Source organism: Lotus japonicus, chromosome 4 (assembly GCF_012489685.1).
Source record: "Lotus japonicus ecotype B-129 chromosome 4, LjGifu_v1.2".
NCBI classification, from domain to species: domain Eukaryota; kingdom Viridiplantae; phylum Streptophyta; class Magnoliopsida; order Fabales; family Fabaceae; genus Lotus; species Lotus japonicus.
Window position 1 is genome coordinate 2265845 of NC_080044.1, and position 14151 is coordinate 2279995.

The 14151-nt window shown below is 36.1% G+C and overlaps 2 protein-coding genes across 3 annotated transcripts; both read right to left on the bottom strand.

Annotated features, from left to right (window-relative positions):
- Positions 1–252: 252 nt before the first annotated feature.
- On the bottom strand, positions 253–9332 carry LOC130710977 (long chain base biosynthesis protein 2a). Of its 2 annotated transcripts, XM_057560389.1 has the most exons (12): positions 9000–9332; positions 8827–8892; positions 8415–8503; positions 7382–7527; positions 7157–7281; positions 6983–7076; positions 6608–6771; positions 5427–5588; positions 1803–1929; positions 1446–1612; positions 1223–1330; positions 253–915 (listed from the first exon to the last, which is right to left on the bottom strand). In XM_057560389.1, exons 1-12 carry the CDS (start codon positions 9123–9125, stop codon positions 820–822), a joined length of 1470 nt encoding a protein of 489 aa, XP_057416372.1. In that variant the 5' UTR covers positions 9126–9332; the 3' UTR covers positions 253–819. The 2 variants fall into 2 exon arrangements, with proteins under 2 accessions (XP_057416372.1, XP_057416371.1); XM_057560388.1 differs by lacking the exon at positions 9000–9332 and having other exon boundaries at positions 8827–8931.
- A 3491-nt stretch (positions 9333–12823) lies between these two features.
- LOC130710722 (uncharacterized) lies at positions 12824–14042 on the bottom strand. Its single transcript, XM_057560074.1, has 3 exons — positions 13604–14042; positions 13240–13313; positions 12824–12856 (listed from the first exon to the last, which is right to left on the bottom strand). The coding sequence occupies exons 1-3, from the start codon at positions 14040–14042 to the stop codon at positions 12824–12826; spliced, it is 546 nt and encodes a 181-aa protein (XP_057416057.1).
- Between the last annotated feature and the right edge of the window lie 109 nt (positions 14043–14151).

A 14151-nucleotide genomic window follows, 5' to 3' on the forward strand; every position in this document is an offset into this window, starting at 1 on the left:
AAATGTAATCATAGAAACAGCCAAAAAAACCAATAAATCTTAAAAAACTTAAGCTATTGGACAAGGGCCACAGCCCACAAGAATAGTTTCTAACAAGAACCAACTCAACATATATCTTCAATCCATTTTTTTTTAGGATATAATTTTTTTAGAAGTATAAACATTCCAACACAACTTGACAAGTTTGATACAACTCACATTGCAAACATATTTCTGAAACCCAAAACTCAATTTATAATTTGTTCAAACTCATTCTGCTCAAATCCAAATCAACTATAATTACTTAATTAGTGATCAATTACCAAAATAATTTACTACATCTGAATCAATCCAAATCAAAGTTCCTTAATTGGTTTTAGACTCATTTTTCCTCAAACCTACCATGTCCTGAGCTTAAAGAAGACAGTATCTTGTAGTACAGGGTAGCTATTCCACCAATACACCTCCCTAAGGGACCTGGTAAATTTAAAGAGTAAAACCCAACAGAAAATACTCAACCTCAGTTTTACAATTTGATTAAAATTTCAAGCAATGCTCAATTTCAAATGGATAAACCAACCTGCAACTATACACATTATCTAATGACTGCGCGAAATAAGTAATAGACTTCCCTCCTTGAGACAGTATCTGTATCTCAAAACAAAGATTATATGCAGTTGTTGCTCCAAGCGAAGTCCTGACTTATGAAGACGGCAACAAATTTATACATGCCAGTTCGTCCGAAACCAATCCATCATGGAAACAAAATGCCTTATTACTACTATAGCCTTGTCTTCATTACTCTTTGATCCTCTTTCTTCTTATAGACAAGTCTCTCTCTCAATCATACTTCACTGTTTTACCCTCTTGTTGCTGCTTCGATGGTTCAGCAGGAAAGTATTTTATCCCAACTAGATCACCCACCCTGCTAATAACCTAAGAAAGGAGAACAGTCACTGCAATTTAGGACATATAACATACATGGAAGTAGCAATTTTAACAGAAACTGCAAGAAGGAACAAATAAAGCGATAAGACATATATGGGCTCCTTGGCAACTGATACAAGGGGAGAGGGGGAGTTAACAATTTTGATAATAATTTACTTAACAACGGATAACACACTCAAATTATGTAACACAAACTTCACAGCTACCCTTCTACACAAAACTGACGCCTTTACAACCATTTAATTATGCATTTTTTGGAAAAGTTAACCCATTGAATGAAATTCAAACTACACACCTGCAACGCAGTCACAAGGTCTTCCCTTGAATGAGAAGCTGATATACATATGCGTGCCCTAGCCAGTAGCAATGGAGTTGCAGGAAATGCCACTGTTACAACAGCAACCTGAAACAACACAGAACCATTCAAAAACTTGCGAACATTAACTGAAATTTTTATTAGCATCCACGATGTAGAGCACCAACAAGGAGCATAAATAGTATGATGTTGATGCTCTTACATTCTGCCTGAGGCACTCCCTTGAGAAGGCAGGAATTTTAGCTGGGTTGTAAAGCATGATTGGCATTACAGGAGAATCGTTATCTCCAAGAACCTCAAATCCCATCTTCTGCAGTTCTGACCTGAAAAAATTGCTATTTTCTCGAATTTTTGCGAGTTTCTGGGCACCTGTATGAAAACAATTTACTTCAATACAAAAACAAAATGATATAAATGCTGTTTTGCGTCAGTGCAAATGATGTAACCAGCCAAACATCTATTGGAACCATACTAACGGAAACAATTTGCTTCAATGCAAACTAAACAAAATAATATAAATGTTGTTTTGTGTCAGTGCAAATTATGTAACCAGCCAAACCTCTATTGGAACCATCCTCTCCAAGGATTACTTTTATGGATGATATTATCTGTTGTGCAGCAGGGGGTGAAACAGAAGTTGCATAAAGATGAGCAGGGCAAGTGTACTTCAAGTATTGGATAAGCTCCTGACAGGAAATCCAGAAATTCAACATCAGAAACAGTTCAAATTGTCCTAGTTGTTAGATATGATATTTCCAGGATGGCTGATACAAACTGGTAGAAACCAATATGAAACACAAATTTAAACAATTTTGGACCTAATTGGTTTAAAAAAAAAACATTTTGTTTTTATTTCCTGTTTTGAATTTTAATTACAAAAATACCACCTAGTGTTTCATTTTACTTTTTTATTTCAAAGTTTTGTGTATGAAATAATGAAAACTTTAGTTTTCACTGTTTCCGGTACAAAACTTTGAAAATATAAAACAGTGAAAAGTAAAAACAATATGACATTTATGTAATTAAAAATGAGAACAGAAAATGGAAATTAATAAATGCAAATGAAAACCAAACAAGTGAAACAAAAAGCAACTCCACGAGCACAATAATACAGCAATATTACATGATTTCAACTGTATGAAACTAATAGGCCTCCAATTAAGAAGCTATATGTTAAGAAAGGAAGGCCCGGTAAACACAGTTTAAGATGTAAGAAAGACAAAATAGTAGGGGGACGAGGTTATTTCAGCAAAGGATGAAATGCCAAATGCTTAGGTAATTAGTAAATAGTAAGGAGGAATTCCTGCATAACAAACTGGACAGCTTGCAGTCCTGGAGTGGGGGGAAGACCTAGAAAGGGATAAATGGATATATAAGGATATAGAGCAGGGGAGAGACACAGCGAATTGTGTAGAGAGAACAGAGTAATCTCAGGGCTCAAGGTATTCCTCGGGGATGTACTTCTGTTGCGCTTTCCTTTCTAACACCAGGCCATACATTCCTTTTGCAAGGAAATGTTGCAAGGATCTTGCTAGGTACAAGAATCCCATATCATGGATACAATACAATATGCCAATGTGATAATTGTTTACAAATAAGTTACAATTTTTTTTATAAATAAAAGTTATAGGTTCAGGCCATGCAGCAGTTTAAGTTACATTTAATATAATGAATATTAATTCTTATATTTATATCCCAACCCCAAGTCTCATGTACTCTCCCTCTCCCGTGTTCATTTTCCTTCCCAAGCCCAGTACGATACTCTGCCTCGCCTATCGCCAGCAATTGCCATCATAAATATAATAGTTCATTCTGTTAAGACAAATGTTTATTATTCCATGCAATGACTTCGAGTTCGGTAAGATTGTAAAATTGAAAACATTTCTCTTTTGAAGGTAAATGGTGAGGAAAATTTCCAAGTAGCAATACGTTTAGGAGGTGTGGGTGTCCGGTCCACACAGTAAAAAAGCAATAGCACAAATGTAATTTACAAGTATTCGTACATCAGATGCAAATACAATGCAGATACTTCAGCAATACTGGAGTACTTCTTGCACAGTTCTCCGTTTCCTATCTCTTTAGGTCCACCTACCATTCAGAAACACTTCCAAGTTCACTCCCATTCCTTGTATTCTACAGGTCCTTTCATTTTTCTCTTCATCACAACGCATTTTGTAACCTATTATTGATTTTAGGGTTAAACATCATATTAGTCCCTGTCTTTGTGTCGCCGTCTGATCTAGGTCCCTCGCCGGAAAAATTATTGTGAATGGTCCTCATGTTTGAAATATTTTTGGAGCGGATCCTCGCCGGATGTCAGAGCTCCGGCGAGTGCTTAAATAGCATGCTGACTGGGTTTAATGAGGTGACGTGGATTATAAAAAAAATTAAAAAAAAAAATTACATGTCAGTTTTATTAATCTAATTAACTAAAATTAAACATAATTAATTAACAAATTCATTTCCTTCCCAGATTAATTTCAATTCCACAAATTAACCCCAAATTCTCAATTATCCCTACCAATTTAGGGTTCATATCTAAGTTCTTCTCCATCCCCTAACTCAGAATCATTTTCCAGAATATCATCATCATCTTCTACCATCCACCTGCAACCTCACTCACGGCCTCACCCACCCTCACCCTCACCCTCACCCTCACCCACCTGCAACCTCACCCTCACCCTCACCCTCACCCTCACCCTCACCCTCAAACCTCACCCGCACCCACACCCCCTCAACCCCAACCCCCACCCACCTGCAATCGGAACCACCCCAACCCCACCTGCAATCGGAACCAAACCAAAACCCCAACCCCCAACCGAAATCCCCCCAATCTAAGTTTGGATCTGAGTTTATGAGAGAAGGAGAAGATGAAAAGCATGGAAGCAAAACCCAGAAGAACCCAGACCAAACAACCGCTTGGTGTTGCTGTGAAATGTGAATCGAAGGCCGAGAAAGAGGTTGAGGGCTCTGTCGTGCGAAGTGGAAGAGGAGAGGTTGAGGGCTCTCTCATTTTGATTCGTTTGGACTCACCAAGGTACCCGTTCGCACCCATGGTTTGCGATTTTCCCCATCTGCACAGGTTCTGCATATCTTGTTTGGATGCTGGGAAAGTGCAGAAGACAAATTTGATGGCTTTGATTGTGTCAGTGCAGGGAATTGCTATAACTGAATTAGATTCACCAAGGACCATGAAATAGATGAATCAATAACAAGTTTTAATTTGGGATTTCATTCACCAGCACAAATTGAATGGGGTTTAGCCTATCGGCAATTAGAAAGAATTTTTTTGTCCTTTTGTTCCATGTTTCAAAATAGCAAGTATGAAGAAGAATGAAAGATGATGTTTTGACAGAATTAAAATAGGTATTAGGAGAATTGGGGTTTTTAATTTTTTACTTAATAAGTTTAATTTTAATTAATTAATTTGGGGTAATTTGGGTTTTTTTAATTTTTTAAATTTTATGATGTGTAATTTATTTTTTATTTTTTTTGTTTAAAAATCCACATAAGCATTTTGATCCCAGTCAGCATGTCATTTAAGCATTCACCGGAGCTCCGACCTCCGGCGAGGATCCGCTCCAAAAATATTTCAAACATGAGGACCATTTACAATAATTTTTCCGGCGAGGGACCTAGATCAGACGGCGACACAAAGACAGGGACTAATATGATGTTTAACCCTTGATTTTATACAGAAAGAAAAATGTAGAGTGGCTGATTGTCACTAAGACAAATTAACACCCATTCTGGCTGATTTTAGTAACTTACAGTCTCAGTTAATCTGTTAGGGTTGGGGATCCCTAACAGCCAAACAGGGACATAGGTGTCATTTTCTGAATTAAAATACTTCTCTTAATTCTGAAAATAAGAACCCAAGAAGGAAAACCTTCTTAAAAAGGGAAAATCCTTTTACAAGGGTGAAACCCTTTTAAAATACTCAATACTCAAATAATGACTCTAACCTAAGGAGGGTAACTCTTATTTATAATAAACTAATCGTAATAACAATGAACTTAAACCCTAAGAAAAGAAGAAGATAGACCAACAAAAATAAAAACATAACTCCTAAAATAAAAAATAAGCTTAATCTAAAATATAAAAATAAAATAAAACTAAACTTCTAATATTTATACCCTAATATAATCACTAAATTTGGAGTCTAATATTTACATGTGCATACCTGAGATCCTGCAATATAACCTCCACATGATCCAAATGATTTCGTGAATGTTCCCATCATAATGTCAATATCAGCAGTATCAACACCCAAGAGCTCACAAACACCTCTTCCTGTCTTGCCCACGGCTCCAATGCTGTGTGCTTCGTCCAAATATGTATAGGCCTATGAAAGCAATGGAAGAATGCAAAAACTAACGATACAATAACAAAAATTAAGCCTTTTCAAACTAGACGAGGTTGGCTACATAGCTCATCCATGCGGTGCCATAATAGAAAAAGTACCAATAAACCAAATTAAAATGGAAAATAAAACTTCATCATCAAAACTTGAGTTAAGTATTTATTTGTGCATTGTCACTATTTGATTCTACTCCCTGATTTTTATAACGCCTCATTTTGGTCTTCGATTTTATGGCATAGTCTAACTTTAGTTCTCGACCTATGCTTTTTTTACTATTACTTTTTGTTTTAGTGCGACCTGATACAACTGTAATGGATGAATGTGGTGCCCCAAACGTTGTTTGGCATTGATAATTTGATACCACCTTTTGTATGGTGTGCTTCACCATTTTCTTAAGGTCAAAAGCTAAAGATAGAGTTTTTTAGAAAATAAGGGACAAAAATGGAGTTTTCAAAAATCAAACTAAGACCAAATATTGACAATTTTATCGGGACTAAAAACATACTTTACCCTAAAAACTTTATCCAAATCAATCCCTAATGTCAGCTCAGAAGGGAATGGGATTATTAAATGAAGGAAACCCCACAATAATTTGGCCCTCTCTTTCCCCTTCTCTCAACTAGACTTTTGAAGAAAAAATAATAGAACCATCAAAAGTTGTCATATGAGAATGAGACCATCTGAAACTATTCATTAAATACAAACATCCTTTTAGAGGGAAATGATTTTCTTTAACTGTGCCAATGAGTCATTAGCTTTAATTTAAATGGAACTCACTATTTACCAGGATGTAAAACCATTTACAATAGTCCAATCAAAATTTTCTTTTACAGGAAATGCCATGTCATCCCTACATTACTTTCACAAGCTATGGATTTTAAACTCAAATTAAATACTCACGCACACCCAAAAAAAAAAGAATGAAAAGAAAAATGCTTGCGGGAAAATGTATGTAAGAATAACAATTTGTACATTGTATTAGAGCTACCGAAATAACCAACCTTGTATTTTTTGCATATAGCTATGATCTCTGGAAGTTTACAAAGCTCTCCTTCCATGCTATATATCCCCTCCACAATAACCATTATCTTCTTCCATGGCCTATGCGTCCTTGGCTGTCCCTCAGCAATTTGTTCTCGTAATACTTCTTCTAGATGTGATGGCACTGCAGATATATAGCCAGGGACAAAGTGAATAAATAATAACGTGGCCTATGAGAGCAACATCATATTAGCAGAGGCAAACCGAAAAAATGCAATCCAGTATGACCCAAATACATATAAACAATCCAATGTCAGTTTTGTTACACTCTCATAACAGCATTTGGAAATTACTAACTCACAAAACTTATTTTGGTAAACGGCAAAGGTACTCACTATTGTGTTGGAAAACACGAATAGTTGCTCCAGATCCTCGTGCGCCGTTAACAATTGAGTTGTGGTTCAATGAATCACTAATAATCAAACTTCCCTGTTAAAGTACTACAGAAATGAATAATCATGCAAATATCAGCATCTCTCATAAGAGTAAAAACACTAAATTTTACCAACCTTCCCCATCAGGACAGGAAGAATTGCAGAATTTGTCACATAGCCCATTCCAAAAACCAACGCAGCTGGCTTTCTAACAAAACTAGCAACGCACTCCTCCAATTCATTGTGAAGATCAGTTGTGCCTATTGAAGAAGCCATGATTGAGGAAACTTGATAAGATACATGCACCAATAAGCAAACTGAACTTCATTTTAATGGCTAAAACAAACTAATAATACCTACCCCCATCCACCCGGGCACTGCAAGTGCTTGGAGAATACTTCTTCAACGAATCAATTACTCGAGGCGTGCAATATTCATCAGACGCAGCAAAACCAAGATAGTTGTATGATCCCAAGTTAAGGCATCTACTTAATTTATCAGTTCGTCTGCATAGGGAGAAATTGCTGTTAGATAAACTTTTGATGCTAAAGCTTCCACAGTAACAAAAACCAGGCCATTTCCCCCCAAGGTCAAGTAGGCTATATGGACAAAATGATGCCATAATGCCCTTTCATGTGTTAAATTCAAAGATAAACTGTTAAACTCAAAATCTCTATTAATGATGTGACCAGTAACTTTCATCGATATCCTTCTATATCTATCTACTGGTATGGGATATCCTTGCTCTAGACTCTAGCCAACCCTCCTAAGTGATGTTCAGCAGGTCTTCTAAGCATGCTTAACCCACCTAAGATGAGACTCTGCCATAATTTTTATAATGTCAGCTGCTTTGGTTTTCTATCTAATAATAGTATTCTTAATCCTATCTTGTTTTATTTAACCACTTACCCATTGCAACATTCTCATCTAAGCGACACTTTTCTTCTTTGTTTACTCTTTAACACCCAACATTCAGCCCCAAATAACATTGACAGTCTAATAGTTGATTGGTACACTTTCCCTCTGAACTCGAGTGTTACTTGTCTGTCGTAGATCACACGCAAATATTCATCTATTTCACCCTGCCTGTTTGGAAACGGACCCAAATATACTTAAAATATGAGAGTTGTATCTATGTTCACCAATTTCCACCTCTACATTAAGAATCGTTCGCCTTTTGCTAAACTTGCATTGCATTCCATGCCATTCATTCACTTCTACTTAGGCAAGCATTTCCAAAGGCTAATTCCACAGCTCAAATTTTTCAATTATTTCTTATCTTGACTCTCCAACTATTAACTATATCTTCAAAAAATATGCATCCCTCCCATCAAAAAATTAAAAATAAAAATAAAGCCATAATCATAAGCCTGAGAATTAAAGAGAATCATACTTTAGTGTCTTGTTATTATCATTGGAGTAGCGTTCAACTACATCAAACCAAGCATCAGGAGCACTAGCTATCGGTCTTCCAAAACAGTCCTGCCAAAAAAGTAATAACCACTTCAAAATTTACACAGAAATGAGCACGCACACTTGCTTTTGTTGGTTTGTCACACAGAAATCATGTTAGGGATAGAATTAGAGATAGGGAAAGAAGAAGATAGAATCAGAGAAAGAATAGAGAAACAGGGGGAAGAAGGGTTCCATTACAGGATATCAATCACAACATAACTATTCTACAAGGCCTAAGCCTATTTATATAGGCACCCCTAATATATCGTAACAAATCACAACACAAATCCACATCCAAAACGGGAGAAAAAACCGAAAGTGAAGCGCGGTTGAAATTTGATTGAACGTACCTGAATCCGAAGGTACAATCGGCGAATGTAAAAATCTTCGAGACCTAAGCAGATCGGAGCGTAACCCTGGTAGTAAGAAACAAACAAGGCGCAAATTGAGAAACAATATATATATATATGCAGAAATTGAGAAATTCAAGAAAGAAAGAAAGAGATTGAGAAAAGGCGCGTGCCTGAAGATTGTTGGAGCTGCACCAGTCGAAGATTTTGCGGAAGAAATCCCTGAATTGACCGAAGGCGAAGAGCAAACCGTAGCTGAAGTAGGTGGTTAATGCAGTCAAATATGGAATAGCTATCATCTTGTGTTGTTCCGGTAGGTTTCAGTGGTGGAATGGGGATTCGGAAGCGCCGGCGGCGAGAGAAGGATCTGGATTCTGAGATTTGGGAACCGCCAGGAAGCAGCGATCAGAGATCCGAACCCGAGTCTCGTTCGCGGACTCGTCGAGGGGAGAAGAGAGAGAGAAAGAGAGAGTTGGAATGTGTATGATGAGATATGAGATGGAAATGGAATGAAATGGGACCGTACAATAGAAAAATGGAAAAGTCCACGCTGGATTCAATGTTAATCATTTCATTCACTGGTCAACAAAGATGCACTCAAAATATAACACTTTCAATAATAATGAATTGCCATAATCAATATACATACATCATACATGTCACAATTTCTCAATCAAATCAATGGCGGTTATGTGTTTTTTTTTAAATAAAAAGGAGTATATTACTAAAAAAATATTGAGAATAGAACTCTCAAGTCTCAAGTAAGGAAGTAAGGAGCAAACACATGTTTTGTCTAGTAGATAACCTAACGTCCGATAAGAATGATGTCGGAAGATCGAATCTTGAAAAAATCATTTGTTGGAAGGATCGCCACCGTATTCTGAACAGATTAACACATGTTATCAACCAACAAAAAAGGAACAAACATGAAGATTACACCAACAAAATGAGGCTAATTTTTATTATTCTCTAAAATTAAGAAAGAAAAGTACTTCAAATTAGTTATTAGTAGGGGTATAAGAGAGCTAATGTGATTTGAACATTGGTTTTCTTTATGTTGTATTGGTCACAAAGTTGGAGTCTAACAAGTTTAGGAAGGGGATATTTTTCAACGCTTTGGTTTTAATTCTTGTGTTGTAGACTTGGAAGCGAGACAATTACAAGTTGCATTGGTGCTGTTATCGTGTTGGCCGCAGAATGGCATGGAGATCCAATTAGCTGACGTTATACGTCAACCTTTGAAGAACAGGGACGTGTTTTATTTTCTACCCTTTACTAGGTTTTTTTGGAGGCCCACAGGGTCTTTTTTTCTCCTCTAGATTGTATTAGCGGGTCATTTTTTCTGGGCTGGTTTTTGGCTGTGGTGGGGTTTCTTTGTATATTTTCTTATAGGCTGTTCCTTATAACCTGAGTTTAGTATAGCTTTTTGGTCCCTAATGTGGGTTTGTTCTTGAGTTAGGTTCTGGAGTTTTCTGGGGGATGTTTTCCATGACGGTTAGTTTTTTTAATAGTTTCTTATTTAAAATTTATTATATTTAAGAGAGAAAGATAGTTACTAGTTAAAAAATTGATAGTGAAGATAAGAGGTGATAAGTAAGAGATATAAGACTCAATGAGTGTGTAGATTAAAGAGAGTTGAGTAAGTAATCTTGAATTTCTAAAACAAACAATATTTTTGTGAAAATTTGAAAAATTGAAACAACTAACATTTTGAAATGAAGAGAATATGATTTGTTGGATATTTTATGGATTAATATTAATCAGTTACTTAGAATGTGTAATTTTTGTGTTGTTAATATATTTATTAATGGAAATTAATATTAATTATAACGCTTATTCACTTGATGAAAATTGCAATTGAGTTTTTCTTATAAATGACTTGTGATGAGTTAGGTCATTCACTTATAGTCCATTGAGAGGTCTCTACCATCATCTGATTATTTATAAAAGTGTTGTTACATTAAACACTTTGACACTCTATACGTTTACCAAAAAATGGTGTAATTTACTCTCACATTAAGAATTAAGAATTCTTTGGCTCTCACTCCACAATATTTTTGTTCGTGATTGCTGATCAAGATTGGTAAATTGGCGTTCTTCTTCATTCTTAACAAGAAAAGGATAGGCACACTATATACCTATAATTATTTATTACTTATGATATATGACATGCTATATTTTGTGTCTACCTTCTTGATCTATACCGCCCTTATAAATTTCATCATGATCTACTTAAGGGTTGTTTTGGGGCCGCAATCACCCCCTCCTCCTAAAGCTCTATCGAGTTCCTGTATTAATATACGAGGACTTGAGGTACATGATAAAACACTGCTTCATTATGATATTGCTCTGAATTTTGAAAGATCTATCAAATGCTTAGTTGTGGTAAAAGTAAGGAACGGTTCACTAACATTTTTAAGACATTGATATTCTTTTCCTAACTTTCAAGAGAAATTCATGTTGCTTACTTTGTTTCAAATTCCTTGCTTGCTTTTGTTGGTTAGTGTTTTTAAACAAAAAAGAAAATTGAACCATAAAGTTATTATTATATGTATTGACTATTGACTACACTTTTTTTTTTACTGAAAATTGGAAAAATTAAATTAAATAAAACCTCCAAAACAGCCACCTACCCAATGACCCACCCACATATGTGGGGATTTGGGTTTAACACCCCATCCATGAGGCTTCCCACCCCACTTTTATTGAAAACGGGATTTAAATTTTCGTTTTTAAAACGGAATTTAATATTCCGTTTTTTTTATATATAATGAATGGTTGAAAATGTGTCACATATGCTAAAATACACAACGGTTTTTTAAGTTCCGTTTTATTTGTATTAAAAACGGAAATTTAAATCTCGTTTTCAATAAAGTGGGGTGGGGAGCCTAAGAGCAACTCCAACCCTTGATTCCTTATCTGGTTTCTTAACACACTATTCAGCACTATTCTGCACTATTCTTGTGGGCCCGTACTGCCACATCAGACTTAAGAAACTCCTAAGGAACTGGACCAGATTTTGCTCCAACCCATGGTTTCTTAAATTACCATTTGAAGGGTCTCACCCGTGTCCCACCATACAACATAAATTAATAATATTTATTTTCACACAATTTAGATTTAAAATTTAATAGGCTAAAAAGCACTTTTGGCCCCTGATGTTTTACGTTTGTGCAAATTCTGCCCCTACTTTATTTTTGTCGATGTTTCTACCCCTCATGTTTTCAAAAAGTGCACTGTCTACCTCTCCGTCAGTCAGACGTTAAAAAACTAACGGAATGAGCTGATTTAGCTTTTTTTAATATATTTTTTTGACCTGCCACGTGGAAATTACAAATGAAATTGGAAAAAGATGGCATGGGAGATTCAAACTCAAGACCTGTAAGTAGCAAAACATGCATTTAACCAGTTCAGTTACATACATAATTGATATATACATCAAGCAAATTTAATTTATATCATTTCCTTGATCATCATCAATTTCATATACTCCTCTTCATCTCTCCAATCTACTCAGGAACCTATCCTGAGAAAGCCTGACTGACGGAGGGGTGGACGGTGCACTGTTTGAAAACATGAGGGGTAGAAACGTCGACAAAAATAGAGTAGGGGTAGAATTTGCACAAACTTGAAACATCAGGGGCAAAAAATGCTTTTTAGCCAATTTAATACTAAATCAATTAAAAAATAATTTAATTAATATTTATACGAATTTAATTTAAATTTACTTAATATTTAAAACAACTAAATTTAAATATCGACATATTAACTTAAAATAAAATAAAAAAGTACATTGTGTTTTTTATAGCAAAAACAATTTTATTGAATGATAGAAATAAAGACGAAAGAAAATACATGACAATGAAAAATAAAGAACAATACATTTTAAATGAAATACATAATAACACTTGAAGATTAATTTTCATTATTCTCGTTTTCGGGAAGCTGCCAAATATGCTCCACCAAGTCTGCTTGAAGTTGGTGATGGATTGACCTTTCAATTTGATGTGCTTTTCTTTCCAAGATATTTCTAAAAGCAGGAATAGGACCACTTAATACTTCAGCATTCAATATGTCATTATTGACCTGTTCATAAACAAAATTACCTTGGTACGTGTTGCGCTCATCTTCAACAATCATGTTATGCAATATGATGCAAGCATACATTATTGACTTCATGTCATTCGGATGCCAAAAGCGTGATGGACCACGAACTATTGCAAACCGAGATTGGAGAACGCCGAATGCACTTTCAACGTCCTTTCTTGCTGCTTCTTGTCTTTTGGCAAACTTTTGCCTTTTTTCTCCTTGTGGCATTGAGATGGTCTTCACAAATGTAGACCACGGGGGATAGATGTCGTCTGCTAGATAGTATCCCATGTGATACATTGTTCCATTCACGCTAAAGTTCACCATGGGAGCATTTCCACTCAAAACATCATTAAACACAGGAGATTGGTTTAGCACATTAATGTCATTGTTAGAACCTGCAATGCCAAAAAATTGCCAAATCCACAAGTCTTGAGATGCCACTGCTTCAAGCATGATTGTGGGCTTTCCATGATCACCTCGAGTGTATTGACCTTTCCACGCAACTGGACAATTTTTCCATTCCCAATGCATACAATCAATATAACCCAACATACCTGGAAATCCACGAGACTCCCCCATTGAAGTAGGTGGGTAATGTCTTCATGGTTCGGGCGCCTCAAATATGTTTCACCGAATACTGCACACACACCTTCTACAAAATTCTTTAGGCACTCAATTGCAGTACTTTCACCAATTCGAACGTACTCGTCAACACTGTCAGCAGGTGATCCGTACGCCAACATACGAATAGCGGCAGTGCACTTTTGTAACGGTGTCAAACTTTGTCTTCCAACTGCATCAACAGACTGTAAAAAATACGGGTTATGAGACCCAACGACGTCTACAGCTCTGAGGAACACATCCTTTCGCATTCGAAACCTTCGCCGGAAAAGCTCCTCCGGGTATGCAGGATTTTCAGAGAAGTAGTCCATCCACAACCGCTCGTGCCCAGCTTCACGATCTCTCTCTATCACTTTTCTTGTTCTCTTGGGCCTAACAGTGTTCGCATGTTGTTGATAAAACTCCATCTCCTCCTGCATCATATCTTCTATAGTCGTGTCATTGATAAGTTCGTCAATGACAACGTCGTAAATGTCCCATTCGGCCATATTGTTTGGATCCATTCTATGACACAATGAGAAACTATCGGTGTAATTTTATAGGAGGAAGACGATATGAGAGAACAAAAGAACTTTGGAATGTTAAGATGAGTGAAATATGACATGTATAAAT

Bases quoted from the DNA above. Each gene is read 5' to 3' on its own strand.
- LOC130710722 (XM_057560074.1), bottom strand. From the start codon at position 14,042: ATGGATCCAAACAATATGGCCGAATGGGACATTTACGACGTTGTCATT. The intron at 13,314-13,603 runs GTACTGCAATTG...TTGGCATTGCAG, and splicing joins GTACGTTCGAATTGGTGAAA to GTTCTAACAATGACATTAAT. The intron at 12,857-13,239 runs GTGAACTTTAGC...TCCTGCTTTTAG, and splicing joins TGAGTGGAAATGCTCCCATG to AAATATCTTGGAAAGAAAAG.
- LOC130710977 (XM_057560389.1), bottom strand. From the start codon at position 9,125: ATGATAGCTATTCCATATTTGACTGCATTAACCACCTACTTCAGCTAC. The intron at 7,528-8,414 runs GTATGATTCTCT...CTCCCTATGCAG, and splicing joins GATAATAACAAGACACTAAA to ACGAACTGATAAATTAAGTA. The intron at 6,772-6,982 runs GTGAGTACCTTT...ATATATCTGCAG, and splicing joins TCGTGTTTTCCAACACAATA to TGCCATCACATCTAGAAGAA.